Genomic DNA, 25,252 nt, shown 5'->3' on the forward strand with positions numbered 1-25,252 from the left:
AATTTATAAAAAATCTGTATACTGCTGCGTCGTACGCCACCGTTTATGAATTAAGTGTCACCTGCACGCAAATACCCTCACATGTTCTCTGCCTAAACTGTAAAATTTTTTAAGTGCCAAGAGCGTATGGAAGTCGAAAGCGTCTGAGAAAAATGTTAAAGAGCGCGGGATATAAATATACTATCCCGCGCTACAAACATTCTTTCCAGCTGCATTCGGCTTCGAAACGCACCTGGCACATAAATAACTAACATAGACAGGCTTTTGCTATGCTACGCTAGTGTATATAGAGGTACGGTCTTGTACACACGTGTCTATACAGTACACACGCGTAACAACAAACTCGTATAAGTGTTTTGACCCGACCGATTTGAATTGAAAGAACTTAGATTTACCATCGGTACTGATCTCTGCGTGAAATTGTTTTATATGAAAAATTGTGAATTTGATATGTCACTTTTACAAGCGCAAGATTTTCTTGAAAAATTTTGCGCTCGTTACGTTGTTTCTTTGCCAAAAATCAACCTTTCACGCTCGCAAAAGGTAACTAACCTACAAAAATAACCTCCAAATATGTGAGAACCCATGGACTATCTTATATAAGCTAGCAAATTTCTATATTTTTATTTGAAAAAATTAAATGAGAGATCCGACAATTAATTAACGATATTATGTATGAATTTTAAGATAATTTTATTTGCCAAACTCTCAATGTCAAAGTCTGTAAAAGTCCAGAACATTTTTTAAACTCTTATTACAAAATTTAATAACAGTACGAGACTATAATTGCTATTATTTGTTTTCAGATAATAATTATTTGCATAACAGGTAGCACACTTTTATTAGGAAGTTTAGCACAATATTTAAAACGCCGCAGAAGACATCCAATTCCACCCTCAAGAAGACTTCTAAGAGATTCAAGGCAGAGATTGATGAATTCTAAAGCTTCTAATTATGGTAAACTTTTTGTTTCATTTAGTAACTCAAATATATCCATTTTAATGGAATGATATATTTTTAAATTACATACAGATGCTGTGTCTCAAGCATCTTGGGCAAGACGTAGTGAAGTTAGTACACGTAGTCACATTAGTGATAGAGCATCTCTTATATCGTCAGTACCAGGAGGACTCGATGGAGATGCTAAGCTGACCCCTCAACAGTATGGCGTTCTTGGTAAGTAATGGTCTGCGAGTATTATATTTTATTCTGTTATTTTGTTGATAAATGTAAATTTGAGAGGATAGAAAGTCCTACTGAACTTATTAACAATTTTATTTTGTAATACAAGATTGCAAATCATTTAATCTGAAGCAGGGTAGTTGTAACAGATTCTATAGAACAACTTTAGAATTTTTTAATTATTTGTTAAGATAGCTATAGCTTACAATAGTGTCAAGGTAAACATGACACAGAAATTCAAGTAGCTGTTTGTTATATTTGTACAACCTTTGCAGAATAATTGTTATATTTGTTTTACATTATATTTGATTTGCAAAAAAATTGAATTATTTTTAATTACAACTTTGTCGTTATAAAATTTATTTTATAAAGATTTGAGTTTGTAATACACTTACCAAAATTACTTCACTTTTTCCTTAGCTAAAAATAAAACAATATGCTATGAAAAAAGTAGTATTTAACAAAAAGGATATAATTCAATAGAAATTTTATTATTAAAAGATCAAAGTAATTAAATCCTCAAAAATGTTATGAAAAGTTAAAAGGGGAACAAAATATTTTTGTAATTCATATTTTTAATTATATGTATTTATATTTACATAATAATATACAGATTTAAATTGCTTAAATAATCGATTAACCGTTAAATAATTTTTAACGTGTAAGCAATAAGCTGAGAGAAATGATAGCGATAAAAGTGATAGATCAATATATTATAACATTTATTTTTTCTCTTCGTATGTTACGTACACGCGTTTAAATAAGCTTGTTACAGAGATATTTGGCGTATATTTCAAGTCATAAATGCATTTGTATTTTTTCATTTTTTTCCATTTTTCATTTACCAAGCATTATAATACGAGTTTTTCTGTAAATAGACAGTTTAATCTTACATCGAGGTAGCATTCTCGCGTTTATATCTCTTGGCAAAACGAATTTGGCTTCATTATTCTCGTCTTGGGTGTCTGCGCTGTAAAATGTGAGTCGCACCAAAATCGTTTTAATCTGCATTATCTATCCCTTCATTATTGCTGCCTGCTATTGTAAGCATAAAAATTAGTAATCTTATTGGAATGTTTTTATCTTTGCTTTCTCAAACGTAGAATATGTGTATAATAATTTATTAATTAGGACTTTTGTTGGCTGTTTTCGAATGAACATTTGTTACTATTTGATTTATCTTATAGAAATTAACCAATTAATCAATCTATTTGGAAGTGATGTTTTTCAAGTAAAAAGTTGAACAAGTAATGAATGTCAACGAATAAAAAAAGAGTTTGAGAAAGTAAAACAATAATTTGTCAACAATTTTTTTCTCTAATAATATACTTATGGAATAGTTTTCTAAAGTATTTACAACGTCGATGCCACTATTATTATTTTGTCCAAACAAATCGTTAAAAACTACGTTAACGAAACATTGCGCCTACAGCTAAATTTAACAACAAACGCTTTTTACCAAAAAAAAGCAATGAACGTTTCTCCTTTTTCGTCTCAAGACTCGAGCCTGACTCTAAATTCCGTTCGCCAAGGAGCATCACGAAATCGTCGACAAGATATTCGCTTCCATTTTGAAAAAGCAGCTTATCAACAATAATCGAATGCCCATCGCGAACGCAAGTGTCGCAAACACTGCATCATTTGTTTATTGAGATTGACATCGGCACATACTAGGAATTGAATAAGCCCTCGCATAAAACTTGCCTATAAATACTTACGTTGCTACGCTTACAAACCTTACAAACGTCTAAAATTACGCTGCATTCTCAAAAATATAACGATCGCCGATACGCCATAATATCGTATCTCTTCGTAATTATTTTTTTTTCTTATTATTTTATGTTTGTCTTATCGTCCACATTAATTGCCGCACACTTGATCATATCTCTCTCTCTCTCTCTCTCTCTCTCTCTCGCTCGCTCTTGCACACCTTCGAAGGTGGTCCGTATCTAAAATAAAAGTAGCTCTTGTGCTTTTGCGGCTCTTGACACCGCGTTACATATAATATATGTAATTTGTTTGTATATATTATATTTATATTTATCTATACGTTATATATAACGATTTTTTGTCATTGGATTTGTGAGGAATAAGGGTCTTAATCTTTTTCTGCTATCATTATTATTATTCAAGATTTTGTCGCGCAACCCGTGAAAAAGCTTGTTGCGCTCCGAATTACCTCGATTAACAAACAAATAAAACATATATCATCTTTTCGTTTGTTAAAATTAACGCTTATATACTTAAAATAGCCTCTATTAATAATAATAGTTCGGTCAATCAATAAAATACATAGGTAATACAAAGTACGCCAACATTCTCAATAATAAAACATAAAGAAAAAAGGAGGGCGAATGAAAGAAGGTAATGTCACAGTCGGAACGAACTTTTTCACATTTATATCGAAGAAGGCATATACGATCTGAAAGTATTTCGGTTCTCTCTCTAATCTAAAAAATTTTCCTTTTAGGTATATTGTTAAAAGACGGAATGTAATGCACTGTATTTTAATTATTCTTTTTCTTTCTCCTTTCTCTCTCTCACTCTCTCTCTCTCTCTCGATTGCTTGTACTCGATTTTTCTATATACTTTGTGTGGGTTCATATTGAGACTAGCTCTCGTCGTTTACGCAACAAGGCAATAAAGCTCTCTCCATTCGCGACACGACAAAAATAAAGGAAAATACAATTTCTAACTATTTTCATTTCTAGAGGTGTTCTCGTTGCTATAATAATCCGTCAGACATAAAGAGACAAATGCAACGAGGAATAGTCGATGAAGGGTGTGGTGGTGTTTGCGATAAAGGGGGGGGGGGGGGGATAGGCTGACAGAGCATATCTTTGGTCGCTTCACGTCGTCAGGAGAACAGCCGCGACGATCGTAACGAGAGCGGAGGACAGATTGGCGGCCGAGTTGTCATGGTTTTTGTCCTTGAGCGATTGCGGACCGCCGTCGTCGCCTTGCGGCCTCTCGACGATCGAGTTCTCATCGACGCCGACGTTCTCCTTGCTGTACTGCTGCTCCGTTTGGCTGTCGTCGAGATTGTAATGCTGCTGGCGCGTGGTCGTTGGCACAGTAGTCAAGCTCGGCGTCGTCTCTGGCCTGCTCGTCGTGCTCGTAGCAGTGGTCGTAGTCGCTGGTTCGGCCAACGGCGTGGGCGCCGGCGTCGGAACCAGACTGAAATTGCCGAGGAAGTAGACTGGACCAATTTCCGAAGTGACGTCGATTACCAGATCCTCTTGGCGCTCGTCGATTATTTGGCGCGTATTGATCGACGAATTGTCGTCGTAGTGCGACGACAGTTTGCCGCTGTACGGCGTCTCCACGGTTGCGTAGGTGCCGTGAAGCGTGACGTTGACCGCTGTTCCTGGCTCCAGATGCACTTCCACGCTGAAAACCGGCACTCAATTAGATCGCCTCTTTCCAGCGGGGCATTGGCTGAAATAAAAGAACGAGATCTCACGTGTGAACTGCGGTGCGATTCTCTTTGAACTCGATGCCCCACAAAATGTCGGGCAGCTTGGTCTTGTTGACCAGAGTGATTTTGGTCTCGAGACCGCGAAGCATGGCGTGGCCCTGTCCCCAAGAAAGCCGGTAGACGTATTCGTAGGAGAAGGCTTCGGCCATCGTGCCCGGCGCCGAGCCTGCATTGCTGATCGTCGCCACTCCCAAAGTCCGCGGCACCCTCTTGGTGGCCTTGCTCCTTGCGTTATTCAGCTTGACCGAACCGAGCTCGTAAGAGATCGGCTCCGTCTCGACCAGCAGTTGGCCCTTTTCCGAGGAGCTTTCCTCGCCGTTCTGCGCAGCAACCAAGCAGGGATTAAGCTGGCCGCGCCCGAAAAAGTGCGCGCCGCGACAAACGGCGGCAACCGGGCGTTTACCTCCTTGACGTAAGTGATGATGCCGAGCGAGTCCTGCGCGTTGAGCGTGCCGATGTAGTGGACTGGCTTGCCCATCGCTTCGTCCTCCAATGTCACTCGGGCTACGTACAGCCTGTCCGAGCTCGCTACGGTCCCCGGCACCGGTGTGTAATATTTCGTCCAGTTCTTCCAGCTGATGCGTCCTGCGTTCTCCACGTTTTCCAACAACTGATAACGCTCGTACGTGCGTACGCTGCCAGTCAAACTGACGGTGCAATTGTTTTCGCCGTCTCGCCTGGCGCCGGCAACCCAGACACCATTATGCAGGGCGCGGCATACGAAGATCGAACGCGATATCGTGTCGGTGCCTCCGTCTGTTAAATAAGAGCATTTCCGTTTGCTTGTTTATTGGTTTTTTGTATTTGCGAAGCAAAACGCGTAGTTTGTCGACCACCTTCTCGCCGTCAGCGAGAGAGAAAACAACGAGAAGCGTGAGCACGAGAGATGTCGCGTGACCGTAAGCGAGAGCGCGCGTTGCGTTCGACCGGTCATTACGCGCGCAGGCGTCGTCCCACTTTGCATTTTAACCTTTCCGCTCTTCGGCTTATCTCGGAATCGTCGTCGCGAGCTCTTTTCTCACCAAAGAGTTTTCATTGGAGATCGTAAATTAGCGCGAGGCGCGTTACGTCAGCGAGCCGACACGCACGATAACTTGTTTCGTTTCTCCTTGTGTACAAGATGCAAAGCCGCAGTTGGCGCGCGAGACATCGTAAAGCCCGTTGGCAAAAGTTCGTTCCGCTCTCTCTCTCTCTCTCTCTCTCTCTCTCTCTCTCTCTCTCTCTCTCTCTCTCTCTCTCTCTCTCTCTCTCTCTCTCTCTCTCTCTCTCTCTCTCTCTCTTTCTCTCGCTTTTCGACTGTCTGGCTGTGACGGCGAATAGTTTTTAGTCACGAATCGATAAAAAGCCGCACAGCGGTAGACAGCTATGCCGCGCGCCTCGCTCTTAGCCCCGTTCGAGCACGTCTGCTGTAAAAATAGAGCGAGCAGAACAATGAATCGATTCGCGTACAAACCTTCTTTGGGAACAGTCTCGAAACCCCCGATGACCAACTCCTTAGAGGCGCTGTAATGCGACTCGGATATCCAATTGAGCGTGCTCGAGGTGATGAGCTGGTTGTAATTCTTGGACAGGATGTGCACGCTGGTGTCGGCGTTGACGCAATGCTGCGCCAGCAGCAGCGCGCTCAGCGCTAACCACATCATCGCTCTGCGACAAACGAAACGAGCAGCCGTGCTGCGTGAAATCGGGAATGGCCGGTCGGCGGCGCCGGGTTTTCATTCAACCGACCGTCCGTTGCTCAACGACGGCGCAAGATCTTATCGCTCGCGCAAAGCGATCCGCGCAACTGGATCTAGCCGCGTTCCCGCGCAGATAAGACCGGCGTGCGAGCCATGCCGATACCTCCCCGCGCCTGAACAACAGCGCCGAACCGAACAAAGCAACGCCTGCCGATTGACGATTCTCGCACCCTCTTATTCCTGCGCAAAGTACGTTGACCGCAGCTGGCCAGCTGGCGCTCGAACTTTTTTGGCAGTCTGCATTTCAATTTTTTTTTTTTTTTTTTTTTTCGGAACGGCTGCCAAATTCCGTCAGGAAACGTCGCACTACGGGCGCACACTTGTACACCTTATCGAGGTGAATATCTCCGCTCGCGAGCCAGTTTCGCATAAATGTACGTACAGAGCACGCTTTCGCTTTTGTTTCTTGAATCTTTGCCGTCGCGCGAGTTCGCCAAAGTTTTTCTCATTGAATGATCGTTGCAACGGTCATCGCGCGCGGTTAATACATTGGCTGCGAAAGGAGCTCTAGTCGACGACAATTGCACGCGCGAGCAACTTTTCTTTCGTGTGCATCGCTAAATGCCTTTTGATCATCTAAAGCCGGCCATTATGCAAGCAGATCCCGCGGCGATGATAACGCGTAAAACACGAGAATAATAGAAATACACACGCGTGGATCATTTCACGGGATACCGACTCTGCTGCCGAGGTCTTCATTATTGGAAAGTCAACAATAGGCTCCACTGTAGTGAGGAAATTAGCGACGGGTATCCCGTCGTAATGCAATTTTTTGCGCTGATTTCTGTAGACTGATTGTCTCCCCCTGCCCCCCCCCCCTCTCTCTCTCTCTGTCGTGCTTTTACAAGGATGTCATAGTATGTAATTAGCTACGACAGAATGCCTGAAAAGTTGTATTTTGTTGTTTTTAAAAAAGCCGTTGCGAAAACGCGTCGCAAAAAGCCAGCGATGCGTCGGATTTTAAGAGAGGCTCTCGCTCACATTAGTCCCGTTGCCGACCAATTTGCCCTGTCTAGCCACGTTGCTGCACTTTTCGCCAATATATAGTACTGTTACGGAGTGGAAGCGGTGGATGCCAATTTCGCTGCAACCGCTATTCACGGCACGCTCGCTGATTATTATGGAACTTCAAGTTCACGTTCGCGAACGTTTTATACAATGACTATTAGAACGAGAGGTGGCGATACATAGTTGATTTGACATTCGCGCGTCTGTAATGAAACTGGGCGAAGGCTTCCGTGCAATGCGATTCCTCCTACGCGCATGACGCTCACTCGGCGAGATATAAATCAGTCGACGTTTCTGATGGCAATAATTAGAACGCTTGGCGAGCGAGTCCACGTTCCGAGAGATGATTTCAGAAAGCTCCGCTATGGCTACACGTCGAACGAGATTATTCAGATTTTTATGTGGGAACGAGGTTGAAGTGTTAAACGTTTATCATAATGGTAGATCGCTCGAGGAACAAGTCACTCGACCTGTTTCGACGCCGCGCTCGTTTCTTTTTCCTTTCGACAGCTTGCAATTTCGATTGATACCGACATGGGATTTTAATTATCGGCCATATCCTCTCCAGGCTACCTGCGGAAAATTCCGCTAATTAGAATGAAATTCACATCGCGACGTTATTCCGTTAATGATCCGACAGTGATTTAGGGAATCGAGGCAACAAGGCGTGGCACGGAAAATTGCGTAATTCTTTCTAACGAACCACAGGAAGCCATAGATTCTTTTTCGTTGCTCAATGCCTCGTTATGACAATGTCTCGTTTGAATTTTTTTTTCCGCCGACATACCGGAGCACAAATAGAGAGCAATCACGATGGAATGAGAATCCGTTTATCACGTGGGGAAAGAGAAGAGATGAGGTCAATTCAATCAGTCGCGCAGCCACTAATGGACTTTGTGACATGCTCATAGCGACGTTAGCAAAATATGCCGTTGATTAAGCCGACGACGTTGCATCGTTTGCGCGGAGGCGTTCAAGCAAATCCATCCGAAGAAAAGAAAAAAAGAGAGGAAGTCGAGCAATCAGTGCCGAATAGAGCGCGGATTGAGATTGCCGTGGCGGTGCTGCCAGGTAGGTCGCGCAGCGGAGCCTCGGCGACCTTTCGAGTCAAAGTCACGCTCGACGCAAGACAAAAGCAAGGCATTTCCTCGACCGGCGACAGAAGGCGTTACGTGAGACTGCGCGAGGGCAAGGGCTTGCTGGGCCATGCGGCCTCGTGGCATAAGATCCTAGGCTTTGCCTCTTGCCTCCTTGCTTTTTGGTTTCGAGGCACGCGCGCGGCCGTGCTGGAAAGCAAGCAGGACCGACTGCCCGCCGCCCTCGAGCGAGGTCGCGGCAAGGGAGCGGCGCTGCGCTGGCGGGTGGCCTACTTCGAAAACATCGATTCCGCGACGAGGACGAACAGACTTTCGCCGACCGCGACCGAACTGCGATTAGGTCGAGTAGCGCCGTTGCTGTGCCTCTTCTGTACCGCGATTTACGTTGGAGAGAGAGAGAGAGAGAGCAACTAATAATTTTTTCGATTTTGGTGTTTTTTTTTCCAACGAGAGATAGCTGACGAAAGATAGCTGTGCGGTGCTTGGGGTGCTTGGGGAGGAAGATCGATACTGGTCTCGGAGTTTCGGGGTCAGCTGCGTGTTTTCCAGCGCTTCGAAACAATGGAGAGTCGTTGAACGAATTCGTGCGAATAGCCAAGCTAATTCGAAGAGGCAATAAACTTCGGGGCAAAAGAGGGGAGGCACTCCGGCGAACAGGAAAGTGCACTTTTGTCGCGGCACTCGCGCGCGAAGAAAGTCAAGTCTGTTGCGGCGAGTAATTTGCACTTTGCGAGAGGCACTCTTTTGACGCGCGTCGCCCTCTCCTTCCCTCGGCGGACACGCGCTTCGAGCTAATTGAAAATCCGCCGCCACTGTCGCCGCCGCGCGCCCGCCTCGGCACAGAAGGGAACTCTTTGTCCCTCGCCGGGCGCGAGGAAAGCGCGCGCGCGCGCACGAGAGCGCAACGAGCACTGACACCTCGGAAAAATTGTATAATTGCTTCTGGCAATTCGTACGAGTTTGATACGCGCGTCGTTACGTAGCAGAGATAAAATCATCCTCTATACCTTTCGGCGTGGTCGTGGTGAATTCCCCGCTGCGCTGTATAAGCTCGAGACTCTTCTCATTAATGCACTCGCGGGTATCTCTCGTGAGCGTGAAACGGCCGCCAAGCAAACTCTGCGCTGGTACGCGTATTCCGCGCGGTTGAATAGAGCGGCAATTGCGCAAGGTGATAGACAAGCTGAAATTTTTAACGGTTGCCACTTGGCGCGACCTCCCTTATAACGAGGTTTCACGAAAACAAGACGAGGTGTTCGCGAATAGTAATCGCTCTTGTCCATAGGCATACTTTGAAATTAATGACGTCGCGCAGCGCTCGACGACTTTAGACGTCGAAGGCCGTGCGAAAACTGCAGCGCACAATGTCTCTATTTCACCCCCCCCCCCCCCTCCTCCGCCCAAGGGCGCGATTAATCGTCGCGTCGCGTCCGCTATACAGTGCCGGAGAGAATGGAAAAGCTAGCGTGTATATACGAACATCCGTTGCATTCTAAAAGAATTGTCTAGACAAGCTCTCGCTTCGCTCAGGTGATAAGAGAACGAGACGACGCGAGAGTCATTGCATGCAAGAGGCTCTTTTGTTGAATTATACTCGGCCGTGTACACGTCTAGACTGAAGTGTGTTGCAAAGGGCCCTCGAAAAGGAAGACGCTGCTGCTCGGAAGCTACTTTGGTCATCTTTATGCGCACAGCTACCTGCCAGCCGTCGTGAACGCGCGTTTTGCGCTATAGGCAGAAGAAGGTGCATGCCACACAAAAGAGGCTTTTGATGCTCGTCGCGCCTTGTCGACCGCCTTGCGGACTCGCAGAATTCTGGATGCTGTAACGCGCAATTAGGCTTATCGCCGCGTCAACAACGGAAATGAGAAGAGCGTCAAAGCGATCGTGTTATTGCATAGGTATCCACTATAGGCGTATATCTAACGTTATTATCGAATCCGCTTACGGTCTTTACTTGATTTTATTCGTTCTTCGAACTCGAGCAGATTGTCCAATCGAATTGATTCGGCGCTAAGCGCGCGCGCACTTTTTAAGCCGACGCGCTAAATATTCACAAATAACTTGCGTACGTAGCGATAATTGCGATTGCACGTAAGCCGCTCAGACACGAAACGCTGCTTGCATCGATTTCTTCATCTCGAGCGACTTGCAAAATTGCTCGTGAATTTGCGGTTTCACGCGGGCATTTAATTCCGATCAAATAAATGGGGAAATTCATTTGTCCGCAAAATCGAGTATTAAAAATATAACGCACACGAGAGCACATTTCAACAGTCCCCATTGCACCCACAAAAGACAAGGATACTTTAACACATTGAAATGCACACGCAAAAACGGCTTCAAGTGTCGTGTCTTAAGCCTACTCATGAATGAACGAACGTACGCGCATGGGAGTGAGTAAAAGAAGACAAAAGCGATGTCTGAGAAGGGTTGAAAGACCGGCTGTACGCGAGATCGTGTTCAACAAGCTCCACTCTCTCTTTCTTGGTTTCTCGATACGTTTGTCTTCTCCCGTACGTAGACAATTTTAACCTCCTGCAGTGCGCGTGATCAGTCGATAAAGTATACGTTAATGTACTGCTTCTTAACGAGTTTATCGTTCGCAAAAGTGACACTTATTACCATTGTAAAAGCATCGACCTACCTCCACCGCTTCCTTTTTTCTTTTCTATTTTTTTTTTTTATTGGAGACCAGAGCGCACCGGCGCGCGCCATATGGCTAGTGGCGTAATCGAAAACTTAGATCGCACTCGCACACGTGTCGCGCATATGCGCATTATTTACGATGCAGCTGCACTTAATTGTTCATTAGCCAAAACAGCTAATTTTCAATTGCCGGTGGAAGTAGAAGAAAGCTCGCGCCCACCGCGTATTGTACCTGAGCCATGCAGAGGACAGAGAGTGTGCGTATCGATTTTTGGCTCGGCTGCATTGTCAGCGCGTTACCATGATAACCCCCCTACCCGCGCACGGACGCACACGTGAGAAAGAGAGAAAGTGTCTCTCTCGAAAGAGCAAAGAGTTTTTCGCTACTGCGAGTCGCGTGTCCGCGTGTACGCGGTGCGTGATTGATGCTTTTATGGAGATCGCGCGAGCGTCTTCGTTGCTGCCCTCGCGCGAGAGTGATTTATTACGTCTTGAGTACACGAGACCGCCAATCCGTGCAAGAGTGCGTTGATCCTTTTCATTCGTCGCGTGACTCGCGATCGACGGTAGCGTTGTCTCGGGATTCGTACATATTTTTCCTCGTCTCCGTTCCGCAGCAGGGACGTTATTATTCCTACAAATTAATCCGACAAACTCGCTGGCCATTTCCGTCGGGGAGGGAGGCTTCGGCAGCAACGTCGCTGCGCGTGCATGCGCATTTGAGTGCCTACTACGAGGAGCGCAGAGAACAAAACAGCGCAGCTGATAAGATTGACCGCTAGGTGGCGAGAGCCCGTGCGCTCGATAGGCAGCCCACGCTCCACTCGCTCTTATCAATCATCGCGCACCGGGTACAACTCAAGTCCGTCGCACGATCGGAGCCGATCGTTTCCCCGTCAATATAAGACGAAGATTGGTCGTCGGCGAGCGATCGACCTTCTCCGACGAACGGATAGACTGACGACCGAATCTAACCCGCGAGCGGCCAAACAACGTGTCGATCAGTATATAAGCCGGCAAGCTTGCAGCAGAACGCGTAGTCCGATGTTACTCGCGCGCTTTCACGTGCCTCCAATCCTTCTCGGATTAAGGGATGGGGGGGAGAGAGAGAGAGAAACGAGAGAGAGAAAAATACATTTCCCGTCGTTCGTGTCAAGCTCGACCGCGGTAAAGGTGCACACTCGCGATTTAACCACCGTTGAGTCACTCTGGAGTTCGGGGTACGGGCGGTGGAGGTAGGCCGTGTATCATAGCCGTCATACGGTTTGGCAATTGGCTCGACGCTGGAATTGTAACCCGTCCGTCCCTATGGGGTCGATACCACCATATTCCCCGAGCCGCCTCTCGCCGAAGGGACATCCTAAGATGTGCACTGGGCATATTGGCTGGCTTGCGGAATCGGTCTGAGATCAATTAGAAGGTTACGTGAGACGCGCGTGGTGGCGACTGCGACTACATTTTTGGTTTTTGCAAACTGCGCCACAACGACGGCGACGACGACGGCGATAACAATCGGTTGCTCGGTATCGGCAGTCGGCTGTCGAACGTGGAAAAATAATCTTTCTCGCCAAAGCCGTGCGCCCACGGTTACTCGCGCGTGTGACGGTATTCCTTCGTAGAAGCTCTCGTGTCATTTCGTAATCGCCCAACGACACAGATGATAGCCAGCGGCCGCGTAATCGAAATGGCCAATTTGCCGAGGTCTTGCGCGATTAAACAATGAGATCATCGTCGATTTCCCGCAGCGTGCAGCGAAAGAACCGGTCAGCCTTGTGTGGCGTCCCAATCGAAAAGTCGTCGCGGACCCGTTTTCAATTGAGGCGACAAAAGTCAGCCGACTTAATTACTGTCCTCGCGCCGGCGCAGCTCGGATGAATGAACGCCTCTGCAATTGTGGACTTGTTTCTTCCTCCTCTTACGGCTTACGTCATCTGCCGCGGCGATTTGCTGTTTTATCGCGCATTTGGCAGTGGTGACTCCTTCCTCGCAAGTAAAACGACGGATTCGGATGTCAAAGCGACTTTCGTTCGAGCTAATCAAGTTGTCCGATCTACGACGCGAAGCAGCTTTTCTCGTGAAAAATTGTTTTGGAGGCCGGGCGCAGCAGCGCAGATGAAGCCGAACCGATCGCCCTGCACTGTTTCCAACTATCGCTAAACGTATGTTCAAAAGGCGCGCGGATCCTCTTTCTCGTCTGACAAAGACATTGCGCAAATGGACCGAGAGAAAACGAATCGCGCCGGGCTGCTGATGCGAGGAACACTCGATACCCTTCCCCCGTCTTTTTCCCCTTGGTTTAATGTCGTTCTGTAAAAATCAAGCCAATCTCGTTGCTCTGGCGCGGAGCACCAGTGTCAATGGAGCGCAGCAGCGAGGCGAGCGCTTGTAGAGCAGGGAGAGGAAAGACAAAGAGTCTGTGAAGCGCGTGGGCGTAAGGCTTCTCTCTCGTTTAAATCCCTGCAAGCGATTTGCCCTGTTCTCACAAGGTTGTCCGCCGACGAGGAGAGGCATTTTTTTATGGCGATTCTCGGCAACGACCAGATGATTATTTTGAAAATCACTCGCGATGATTTATGCCCCTCTGCCTAGTTGTACGTGGCTTTTATTACACTGTTATCTCTCTCTCTCTCTCTCTCTCTCTCTCTCTCTCTCTCTCTCTCTCTCGCTCGGCTTTCAACTGAATTTCTGCGCGACTGGAAGGTCCATCATTCGCTTAAAGGCGTGGCTATGAACGCGATATCTGGTTGCCCCTGTGTAACTGAAATTGAAATCGGAACGGCCTCGCTTTGCATATAAATTTGTCTTTTTTCGGGTGAAGGAGAAACGAGGCCAACGCAGGGCTGTACGATTGTCTGTTGGGGGTTAGAGAATTGCATTTTGTAAGCTTCTTAACGGCGGCAGCAGAGAATCGATTGTCGGATTTGTAAGCGGCTACTAGCAAGCGCACGGTCACGCTATACTAAAAAAATAACAAATAAACTTGGCTTCCACGTTGGCAAGCCTATAATTATTTAGGTATATCCAAGAGACAAGTTTATACTGTTGGTGCGTGTTTGCTTGCCGGAAATTCATGCCGGAAGCCTTGTGTAGCGCGTACAAAAAAAAAAAGAGTCGATGGCGTCAAGCGTTGCTCTCGCGATAAAAAGTCCTTAAAAGTCGGCACTTCTCTACACTGTACAGTCGCTCGCGCAAAAGGGACCGCGAGAAATCATTGCGCGTTAGAGAGCGCACGGATGATAAATGCAACTGTGCTCGGTGCCGCACAAGGCGTAGAGAAAAAAAAAAGGACGCGGAAGAGGGTGAGAAAAAGAGAGCGGTCGCACGAAAATCTGGTGCCCCCCTCCCCCGGCTGCATCAAAGGATGTCACATTGATCAAGCTCATCGAGGTCGATAAAATCGTCGTCGTCGCCGTCGACACCTTAAAGAGCGGCGCGCGCTTTTATTTCCGCGTCCGCAGGCGCGGATGAATTTAATGAACAGCGCTCGGTCTCTCGGAAGCGCGAGCGTGCGAGGGAGAGAGTTTAATCGAGCCGCGCTAATTGATCTTACCACTGCTGCCGAGCAAAGTGGCGCTTGACGCGCTTGTCGGTTCTCTCTCTCTCTCTCTCTCTGCGCGCGATTTCTTTCGAGCCCGCAATAACGGTCCGTAAACGTTACCCGCGCGCTAGCGTGCACACAGCTGCAGAGCAAAAGCGGATATCGCACCTGCCCGACGCGCGTGCTCGCCTTTATTTGAATGCGCGTGTGCGGGTCGTTGTGACGGCACTGCTTTCGGCTGCGATACGTGTTTTGATTAACGTCAAGTGCGCGCCGGAATTGAAGCAGTGCCTTTTATCGTACGCGGCAGTGGTCGAGCGCTGCAAATGATATTGAGCTGCGGGCAGGGACAGCTCGGGAGGAAAATTGCAAATTTGGCTTGGCTTTGCTACCTCGCTCGCGGCAATGAAGTGCAGTCGCGCGGAAAAAATAAATAAAATGTAGAGCGGCTCCGGGTGCAATGGAGTGGAAATCGATAAAGTTCTTTAGCTCTAAAAACTAGCAGAAGGAAAACGGTATTCGACCGCACGGAAGCGCTCTTCTTCAAATTTACTCGCCTTTTTCCATGGCGCAAATCGGCTGCTTTACAAGTATAACGGTAGCTTCCCAGGTATCCCGCTTTTTTCATTAAAACTTGTGCAATTAGTGACGCTAATAAATTTCAAATTTCATGCGCGCAACGCTCGATCAAAACTTGTCAAAGATAAACCATCGATCAAATAAAGTACACCGAATAGTGCAGGGGGAAGAAAACGTCCAATCGCAGCTTCCCGTGCAGACGAACTTTTCGATATTTCCGACGTTTATCGTGAAGAATGAGTCTGCCGACGCGTCGCAGTTTTCCCGCTCGATATATGTCGCAACAGACAGACAAACAAAGAGAGAGAGAGAGAGAGATGAGACCTTTTGCTGCATTAGAAGAGTGGTCGTAGCAAGGTCACCTGAGTCGCGCCGCGTCACGCTTTCATCAACGCAAATTCGCCTCGCGGCTATACCAGTTTTGTCCCGCGACTGCGCGCTCGAAATTTCGCGCTCTGCAAAATTGAAAATGCAAGGTTATCTCTTTTTCTGCTTTTCATTTATTTTTGGAATCTCGTCGCCGCTGTCCGAATGCCCACTCGACTAATGTTTACTGCGGAATTTATCGCGGGGTTCGTTTAATTGAAACATGACATTAAAAGTGAAGAGGTCTATTAAGAATATTTATGGTGTACTCGAAATTTCTCATCTGAAAGTACCCACTCCACGTTCAGTGTATACGTTTTCTGATTACTTTTCCCCGATTATACGAACGAAACGTCTAAGTTCAATATTGATGCTAGAATTCGTGTAAAAAAGAAAAGAAAACAGCAGCAACAAAAATTACTATAAAACAGGTCTGTCTCACGCGGGTGCCACGTACATAAAAATATAACATCGTATGGCGCAAACGGAGAGTTTCCGTGATTAAGAATATTTACGCATATATACCGACTGAAAGTCGATGCAGAAAGAATCAGATCGGATTCATTAGGTTCGCGTGTGAGTTGGACGATAACGACTTTAACACTGATAATACGGCGGCGTGTGGCTATAAACACGGTGAATTCCTTCTAATCCTAATCGGTGCTGTTGAAAATAAACCGCAACGCTGCAGGATTGAAATATCAAAGAGGAAGAAAATCCCATCGGGCACCGAAGCAGGAAAAAAAAAAATAAAAGAGAAAGGGCATAGAAGAAACCATGAGCAAGCAGCGGAACTAGCGAACCACCGAGGGCAGGTAGCTGACCTTTTTTTTCCCTAAGCGCCGCTACTACAAGTTTTTCAATTCGCTCGCTTTTCGTTCCCCTCGTCAGCTGTTGTCCGGCCACGTTTTCTTTTTTAACAGTTCATTTTTCTCGAAAAAAAGAAAACTAAATCGTGTTCGCTGTTCACGGCGTAGAATCGCTTTTCTCCCTACACTCTCGTCCTCGCGATTGAAACTTTCCAGGAGTTTATGTACTGCTTTTCAACTTTTCCTTTTGTTACGGCTCGAGATATATGTAATTATGATGAATGGTATTCGTTTCAATCGCAGGCGCATTCTTTCGGATTGGAAAAAGAATTCGTGGTTCATCGTCGAAAAACTTATTAAAAATATTACCTATCTCGAGAGACGAATTACTTTGCTCGAGACGTAAAGGAATAAAGCTTTTCGCCGTTGAGCCGCGGTGTGCCCACAAAAATCTTTCACAGAGGAGTACCACTGCGCAATTGTCTTGACGAGCGTGTTTATATATCTTTTCTCGCAGCGAGTCGCGTCCGCGACCGCAAAAAGAAAAAGAAATCCAGAGAACACAGTAAAAAAAGGGCAAAAGAACGAAAGAGAGGAGGAGAAGGAGTAGGAGGACGGAGACGACGACGAGTGAGCCACGAAAATTCACTTCTCTCTCTGAGCGTTGGCGCGCATTGTGTGTGCGATTGGAGCGCTTGGTTGCTCGGCCGTGAAACTCCCTCGTGCGTGCACTCACACGCACGCGCGCACACATGCATATGCCCGTTATAAAATGAAGTTGTGTGTGATTTCAGAGAGCGAGAGAGAGAGAGAGAAATGCCCTTTTTCGCGAGTGCGACTACGGCGCAGATTGAAAAGACGAATTACGTCGGACCTACATGTACATGCATTTATCGAAAAAAAAATCTCTCACCGGCAGGAGGTAAATAGGATATTCGTTGGGACTATGATATCATCGCTCGAGAGCACGTGACGCAATACACACGCACACGTAAAGGCGAACGCGTGCTCGCAAGCAATTATAACTTCCACTTGACTTTCGGGAACCTGCTCGTAAATATTAGACAAGCATCGAGTGAGAGGAGAATCTGGCAGTCTTTTCGACGATCGTATTTCGTTTCGTGAAAGAAACCGCGAAAGAGAGAAAAACTGACGAGATTTGCGTCCGCGACTCGTTCAACCCCGCGAGCCGCGCACATTGCGCCAGTGCGTATACACACTTTGGCAGCGGCTGAGAGCGAGAGCCGTAAATCGCCGGCGATAGCTCGCGCACATCGGACGACGACCGGCGTCTACTGGTCGCCGCGGAGTTCGGTTTATACACACGCGCGATCAATTCCGCACACCTGGCAGGATTACGGAGAGCCAGCTAGCTGTCTCGTACCGGAGAATGCTTCGCGAGTTTGCGCCTTTCGCTGTATTTGCTCGGATATGCTTTTTCGACGCCGTCGACGCAGTGACGCGACGAGTGGCTTCTTGATTTTCAAAGAGAACTCTTTATCAGCAGTTTAGGTGGTAACCCGAGCTGAGTCGTTGCTTCGCGAAAAAGCGATGAGAAATGGCGCGTCGCACAATTCACCGCTCGGAACTGAAAAATCGGGAGAGTCGAAATAAGGCGCAACCCCTCGAAGCGAGGGGCGTATTTCTCTCTCGTTCTTTCTTTCTTTTTTTTTTTACTTACTCTCGCGTCCCTCCTCGCAGTCGAGGGACAGCGCGCCACCCACAACTGTAGTATCACTGGGATTGAACGCACAGAGCAGACACAAACGAATCTTCGTGATTCGTTGCCCGGCTGGCAGGTTTCCCGCGCTCGCGCAGGGGGTAGAGCTGGGAGACAGGCGCTGCGACTGCAACACTGGGACGAACGCACAGCGAGCGAGGAGAGAACTGTTACGCGCGCGTCCGTCTTGTCGCGCTGCCCAACTGGAACTGCTTGCTGCCAGCGGCTCGCGCGCACGCTCTCTCGCAGCCAGCGGCCGGCTGGGGTGTGCGCGCGCGCGCGCCTCGTCGCGACCCAAACCATGGGGAGAAAGACAGAGAGAAAGAGCAAGTCCGTGATGTCTGCCTGTATGTAGTACGTTTCGAATTATCTTTCTCTCTCTCTCGTGGAACTGCAAAAAATACTCTGCTATTGTGGAAAGGAGGAGTGGGAAAGCGTGGATATGCTTTATTATCGCAGGATTGAATTTCCCCGCGCTTTTTTTTTTGTTAAGGCCAATTGTGAAAGAAACGACAATTGGTGCTCTGAATTGGAGTAAAAATGACGGAATGTTTATTTTTTTCGTTTCGGTCGTATATGCAAATACGCATTATTATTCTACGACCGGCGGTATCGCTCTGAATTTTCTTGCAACTCTCGGAAGGCATTTATTTTTAATTTCAGTCTTTGGAAAACCGCGTAATGTCCGCAGCTCGTTTTATCGCACTCTGTGCACAAGAGCCGCGAAGCAGAAATAAAATTTGCCCGCAGAAGTGCCGATACATTGTTCGACGGTAACACTCGCGCCGCAGACAGTTTACCTTTGTCGATTCGTTTGCAAAAGAGAGACCAAATTTAAACGCATTACGCTCTTTGCTTATTCATCCTGGCTGATTTACCGCAGCAATATCGCGGCACACCCTTGTCCGATAAATTTCCGCGAGCCACAGGTACAGCAAATACCGCATCTCTTTCAACGAACAGATTACAAAGAAAATGTCCGTAGCGTCTCATTTGGTATTCGACCTCGTTCGTTACCTACCATCACACCTCGTCACATCTCGTATAAGCAGCTCGCTTCTTGCGTTGCATCGTCGAGTCGGGAGCAAATACCTCGTCAATCGCCGCCGCGACCTCACCCCAACGCGAATTTATTCTCTCTCTCTCGAACGTGACATTTTCACTAACACAAGTCTTCTTTTTTCCCCTGATATCAAATGGTGGGTGGGGAAAGCTTTCGCTCGGTTGAATTTCACTGTTATTGCGGAGGCTTTGTAAACCATGATTACGCCGCTGACGGGCGTAATGACGGGAAATTAAAGGCTAAAAGCGTGTGCGCGAATATGCACTGGTTCGTTGTACATTGACTCAATTTCCAATGGGGAAAAAGGGAATGTATAACTGTTTCGCGGAGGCAGAAGTTGTATATAAATCGAAAGTAGAGAGGATAGTCCATTACAGCTGATCTCTCGCATCTCTCAATCGACGATGATGACCGAGCACGATTTCTCATTGCCGGCATTAACGGGAACGTGGTGTAGCGTTATACATATTTATCCGCGGACGCGCGCGTACGAAAAGAAAACACTCGATGGCGCGCATAGCCAGGCCTGCTAGACAGTCGAGCGGCGGCGGCGGCGCCATTGCCTCTGGGAAAGGCGAAAAGCTGAAATCGACGGCATTGCGCGCCGCGCTTCGGCTTGCCGGCACTCAATTTGCCTGGCGCGGAATGTCTACCGCCCAAAGGACTCGATTGCTCCGGTTCTTGCGAGTTGCGTCGGCGAGAGCGAAGCAGCGCAGAGCGAGAGAGAGAGAGGCGCTCGCAATTACCGGCGCGAGGCGCTTGCCCCATTAGATAATCGAAATACGCCGAAAATCCGCCAATCGGCCGCGCGGCGCCGGACGAGAGCGCGAGCAGAGGTGTGCGCGCGCGTGCGTGCACGCGTGAGGCTTGCCCTGCGCGAGACGAGCGTCGGCAGCGCGGGCGCGTATCGACCCCTCGGCTCTCCTCCAATAACGAACCTCCAAAAGGATTACGTCACGAGAGCTGCGCGTACCGACGTCGAAATTCGGAATACCTGCGTTGCTGCTGTCGTCCTTTCTCTCTCTCTCTCTTTCCCTGCTTGCCCCCCCCCCCCTATTTCTCCCAAGACCGTTCCCGACCACCATGGCCGCTGCTGCCCAAATGAAAATCGATAAACCACGTGTTGACTACCCCCTGCCTCCAATGGCAAGGTCGCCGCCGCACGGCTGCTGCTGCAGCTTGGGGGAAGCTTGTCCGTGGGAAATACCCGGGGAAAAGCGCACGCGTTACTTTTGTTGCGCTTGCCATTGGACTCGGGAAAAGGGTGAAAGGCTTTTCGGCATCCAAAGCTAAACACAAGCGATGATTTATAATGAGAGCGAACGGATCGATGTTTGCTCGTGAGCTTTGTTCAGCGCTTGCGAAGCTAATGCAGACGTTTGCTAAAGTCATTGCCTTTGCATAATTAATCCTTTAATCCTTGCTCTGTGTGGGTGTGCGCGCGCGCCTGCTCTGCAGTTTTTCGTAAGTGTATAGAAAAGCAGGTGTAATTAAATACGGCACGTGAAGTGCTTGAACGTGTGCGTCTACATAAATAGTTTGGATTTAGATTGGATTGGCCTTGACATTAATGTTTGTCCTACGGCTGATATGTACAACACGTATGTAGTATTAGTTGTGCTGTGAAACTTTTGAGAATCATTTCGATCGAAAAGCGACCTTCTTTTACAGTGCAAGTATAGAAAAAATCCGGGCGACTGTCGATGTGCTGACACGTAACTTTTTTTGCGAAACGACGCGCTGTACATTCTTCAAAAGACCAACGACAAAAAGATCGTATTAAAAAAAGAAGAAAAAAAAAGAAGAAGAAAGGAGAACTTTGCCCTCCATACGGGAACGGCGGCGCGTGCGAAATGCACACACGTACAGCACGCCTGACATATATATACCCGTTACGCACAAATTGAGGGATATCCGCAGCTGCTCGCGCGCGTGTCCGCGAGGACCCTCGTGTCTGTGTGCGCGCGTAACACACGCGCGCACGACGAAAGATGAAATCGAGATAATCAAGATGAGTCAGCGCTCGCGGTCGCCGGAGGAAAAGACTTCCGTTTGAAATGGCGAACGCGGCATTAAAAACAGCGGCGGCGACGGTACGGGGCTCTTCTCGATGATTAACGCACACAAGCGCGCGCGCTACTCTTCGCGCGGACGCAAGTGGCGTCACTATCTCGGAATTTCTTTCGTTTATGGGGGTTCGCCACGGATCGAGACGCTCCGCAGAGCGTGCATAATCTTGAGATTTCGCAGACTTTGCTTCGTTTTTCGTGTTTGCTCGTTTCTTTATTCCTCGCGAGGAACGAGCGAGTCACGAGCAGCGTTGCTGTTTTATTTTATTTTCGACGACGACCGCCACCTGGCTTCGGAGGAACATCGCGTTGTACGCGTCGTTTTTTTGCGCGCATGAAAAAACCATATCGAAGCGAGAAAGAGAATCCAATTATACATGTAGCATTCGAACGTTCGCACAGCGGTCGTTCTATTTTAGCAGCCGCGGCTTTAATAAATACTTCGATTGAGCTTGCTATTCGGAGCGAGAATGTTATAAAAGCCGCCGACTTTATATACGCAGGCACATCCATCTCTTCTCTTCGGCAATGCACTATTCGTTTGCTTTCTCAAGCACTCTCTTCGCTCTCTCTCTCTCTCTCTCTCTCTCTCTTAGCGGATGACTTTTCAATATCTAGCACGCGCGCAAATTGACACTTGCCAGCAGGCAGCTCGGGCGTACTTTATCGTTGGAATTGGTTTTTAGCACGCGTCACTTTATATTCCTTGATGTAGACTGTAGAGTGGTGTCGCAAAGCAATAAGAACAGCGAACAGCCAGTTGTACGATGTGCCTTCTTATGAACGAGATTAGCGCTTGTTGTGCCAGCCGGAGTCGTAAAAGCCTACGAAGAACCTTACTTTTTTGTCCTGCCTTGTCTCTGGCGAAGAAACACAAATCGCACCCGGGATGTTATAAAGCGTGGAATAAAGATGAAAGAGCAATGTGACCGTGTTCTGATCGTCCAACCGTTTGCAATGTGGCAGGTCTGGAATCACTGGAGCGGGCCCTCTATTGCTGGGAAGACGCTCTCACAGCTTTCAGCTCGGCCATCAACAGCGAAGCCCTTGCTTTGCCCTCCAAGGCCGATGCCAAATTTACCCGGGACGTGCAGGAGCTCCTCGACTTGGGCTTTCAGATGCAGAATCAAGCCGAAGCTTTGTTCATCGATCAGGTATGCGCTTATTCCCATCATTCACGTCCGTCGATTGAGCAAAAAAAAAATGAAAAGAACAAAAGAGCGATCAGATGTCGATAGTCAGGCGTCAAACGAACCATTCGCAAAATTACGTCGAAGTTTGATTTCAATCTCCATTTCACGCGCGAATCAACTAAAATTCCACAGCACTCGGTACTATTCCGAAATGACAGCGATAGCGAAGAGAGTCACAGGCCATCCACGTTAGGAACCCGACTATCCATGAGCAGAGATAAACATGATCCTGCCTCGTCGCCCGAATCCTACGCGTCTGCAAAAGATGGTGTATGTTGTATTTCAGTTATTCGTCCATGCAATCCGAAGCTTGAATTTTTCTGGAATCTTTCAGAGTCGCCTTTACAAAGTCACATTGTTTTTTCAGGTTGCAGATCTGCGCGAATTCGAGGAGTTTTCCGAGTTTTTCCCACACTTTGAGCAACAAAAGCTGTATCATGCTGCGTTGAAACAACACGAAGATAATGGGATTCCTTGCAGGTTTGCTACATTTTTTATAGCGTAAAAACTTTTAGAATTTGCAACGATTTAAACAATTTTTCTTCAAAGAGTCTATACTTAATTAACTAATTTCGGTAGCTTTCGATGTTGTAGCGTAACTGGCTATTAGCTATATAGAACTTGTAAATAGTTGGCGCCACTTCATTGACTATGTGTTATGTCGATAAAACAGCACACCAAAAGTAGTTTGAAAAATTATTGTTTCGTTTGAGCTTGATTTCCTTTGTTGAATTCGGCTTTCTATTATTTGTAAAGGAACTTTATTTTTTGCACATAAACTTGATCTACTTTATCTAATGTAGAGAATTATATTGGTTCTCGCTTATTATAGAAACTTTTGAATTTATGCTTGCTATGAAAAGTCCTATTACAGTAAATTACAAACTTGTGACACACGTTCCGTTTTTTTTTATACTAAAACAAGCGAAGCTAGCCAAGTTTGAAAACAAAGTATCAAGTTCAATTATCCTAAAGTACATGTATACACAATATACACATACATTGCTCGCAGCCATTTTTAAATGAGTTACCTCATTACAAACCATTTTCGTAATTTGCTTTTTTCAGAATGACCAGAAGCGGCAATGAAAAGTACGTGGTAATCACATCTATTATTTTAGTTGAGAATGCATTTTAATTTGGCACATGGCTAGCTGAGCTTACCAAGCGTCGACTTCTGCAGAGATTATAATTGCAATCCTTTTCTTTCCAGACGATTACACACGGAGTTGGTGAAGTGCGGCTCGGACGTGGAGTACTTGGCGAAAGTACACTGCCTTAGGCAAGCTTACACTCGTCTGTTCGGGCAGCCTAGTGCAGCGACGTGGATCGCCGACGTTGGCCGTCAGCTCATTAGCGATTTAATTATTTTCGCAGACAGGGTAAAGAAGCAACAAGAGGAAACTAAAATTTAATTCTCACTTGTCAGTGCGCGGCGCTAATTGTGGCAATCGTTTGTTTGCAGGAACCCAAAGAATACTTGACTCATTACGAGCGCATGCTTGAGTTCCTTACCGAAGAATCTAGTCTGGATATTATGGACGAGGAGCTTAGCATAAGGGGAGTTAGGTGTATCAATTTTTACGACGTGGTCATTGATTTCATATTGTTGGACGCTTTCGAGGAGGTCGAAAAGCCACCGTCGTCTATCAAAGCTATTTTACAGAATCGATGGATTTCCGCGAGTTTTCGAGAAACGGTGAGTGAATGGGATTATTACACAATAAGGATAAACACGTACGTGAATGTCAATCAATATTTTGTTTACAGGCGATTGGTACGGCTGTTTGGTCGGTACTGATGGGCAAACGACAAATGCTGAAATATCCGCGAGGCTTCATGGCGCATTTTTACTCCATATCCGAACAAGTCACTCCAGTCCTAGTTTGGGGTTTTCTGGGACCGGAAAGTAGCCTTAGGTCAACATGTTATTACTTTCGAGAACAAATAGTCGAATTTTTACAAGATATATTCAACTTTTTCAAAGTTAGATATACGAATGTCGACGATCTCGCAGAGGATGTCCTCAGAGAAATGAAAATTCGGGTTGAAAATATCAATCAAAGACTTTCGCTAGAGGGTTGTTAAAGTGTTAATTCATATATGTAAATATCGAAGTTACTACTGCTGCTCGCATTTGACAAAAACGATTATCCTCGATTAACCCGAGATAGTTATGATTCACTATCAAAACAAACATTGTAATCAAAGTGTTCACGTAAAAGTATTCGTAAGAAATTCCGCCAACTGCGGATACTGTTATATATACTTTATGTACAAATTCTAAGTAGATTTCTTGCCTAACGTTAGGAGAACAAAGAATTACGCGTTTATCCTTTCTGTCTCGCACATTTGTATATTTCATTTTGTTACTTCGTTTTATTGTGTACATTTGATTTATCAACGTGTACAGCATATAATTGTAATTATATAAATGTAGCTGTTATTTTGTTGTAAATTTTGTTTGAATCTTGATTTGCTTCATAATACATGATGCTGTGCATCTGAACAAAAAATACGCGAAATATACATTCCCGAAACAATGATGCCATAATAGCTCTTTCAAGGTAATCTTTGTACAACCTTTACTAAAAATATATGATTTTTAAAGTAAGTAAAGATTTTCTGAACTTTGCATTTTTTTAACTCTACTCCTGTATTTATTAGAATAGTATCAATGGCATTATGCATAATGAAGGGTTGACACAATCTTTTTCACTCTCACGACTACGATTTTATTTAAGTATTGTAATTTTATATTG

General features: G+C 46.4%; 2 protein-coding genes across 5 annotated transcripts; one reads left to right on the forward strand and one right to left on the reverse strand.

Moving 5' to 3' along the window:
- Positions 1-285: 285 nt before the first annotated feature.
- On the forward strand, positions 286-25,198 carry LOC131668772 (mitoguardin). Of its 3 annotated transcripts, XM_058943197.1 has the most exons (10): positions 286-543; positions 807-957; positions 1,033-1,176; positions 22,264-22,451; positions 22,623-22,760; positions 22,858-22,970; positions 23,559-23,582; positions 23,704-23,872; positions 23,956-24,189; positions 24,261-25,198. In XM_058943197.1, exons 1-10 carry the CDS (start codon positions 430-432, stop codon positions 24,576-24,578), a joined length of 1,593 nt encoding a protein of 530 aa, XP_058799180.1. In that variant the 5' UTR covers positions 286-429; the 3' UTR covers positions 24,579-25,198. The 3 variants fall into 3 exon arrangements, with proteins under 3 accessions (XP_058799180.1, XP_058799181.1, XP_058799182.1); XM_058943198.1 differs by lacking the exon at positions 23,559-23,582; XM_058943199.1 differs by lacking the exon at positions 22,623-22,760.
- Positions 1,773-18,359, reverse strand: LOC131668774 (protein unzipped). 2 transcript variants are annotated; one of them, XM_058943202.1, is made up of 5 exons: positions 18,127-18,359; positions 6,114-6,307; positions 5,064-5,410; positions 4,646-4,980; positions 1,773-4,572 (listed from the first exon to the last, which is right to left on the reverse strand). In XM_058943202.1, exons 2-5 carry the CDS (start codon positions 6,301-6,303, stop codon positions 4,032-4,034), a joined length of 1,413 nt encoding a protein of 470 aa, XP_058799185.1. In that variant the 5' UTR covers positions 6,304-6,307; positions 18,127-18,359; the 3' UTR covers positions 1,773-4,031. The 2 variants fall into 2 exon arrangements, with proteins under 2 accessions (XP_058799185.1, XP_058799184.1); XM_058943201.1 differs by having other exon boundaries at positions 5,064-5,416.
- Positions 25,199-25,252: the final 54 nt, after the last annotated feature.

Source organism: Phymastichus coffea, unplaced genomic scaffold, assembly GCF_024137745.1.
Source record: "Phymastichus coffea isolate CEN01 unplaced genomic scaffold, Cenicafe_Pcof_1.1 PCOF00083, whole genome shotgun sequence".
In the NCBI taxonomy this organism is placed as follows: Eukaryota; Metazoa; Arthropoda; class Insecta; order Hymenoptera; family Eulophidae; genus Phymastichus; species Phymastichus coffea.

Bases quoted from the DNA above. Each gene is read 5' to 3' on its own strand.
- LOC131668772 (XM_058943197.1), top strand. From the start codon at position 430: ATGAAAAATTGTGAATTTGATATGTCACTTTTACAAGCGCAAGATTTT. The intron at 22,452-22,622 runs GTATGCGCTTAT...AAAATTCCACAG, and splicing joins AAGCTTTGTTCATCGATCAG to CACTCGGTACTATTCCGAAA. The intron at 23,583-23,703 runs GTACGTGGTAAT...TTTTCTTTCCAG, and splicing joins ACCAGAAGCGGCAATGAAAA to ACGATTACACACGGAGTTGG.
- LOC131668774 (XM_058943201.1), bottom strand. From the start codon at position 6,303: ATGATGTGGTTAGCGCTGAGCGCGCTGCTGCTGGCGCAGCATTGCGTC. The intron at 5,417-6,113 runs GTTTGTACGCGA...CTTATTTAACAG, and splicing joins CGAGACTGTTCCCAAAGAAG to ACGGAGGCACCGACACGATA. The intron at 4,981-5,063 runs GTAAACGCCCGG...GTTGCTGCGCAG, and splicing joins TCATCACTTACGTCAAGGAG to AACGGCGAGGAAAGCTCCTC.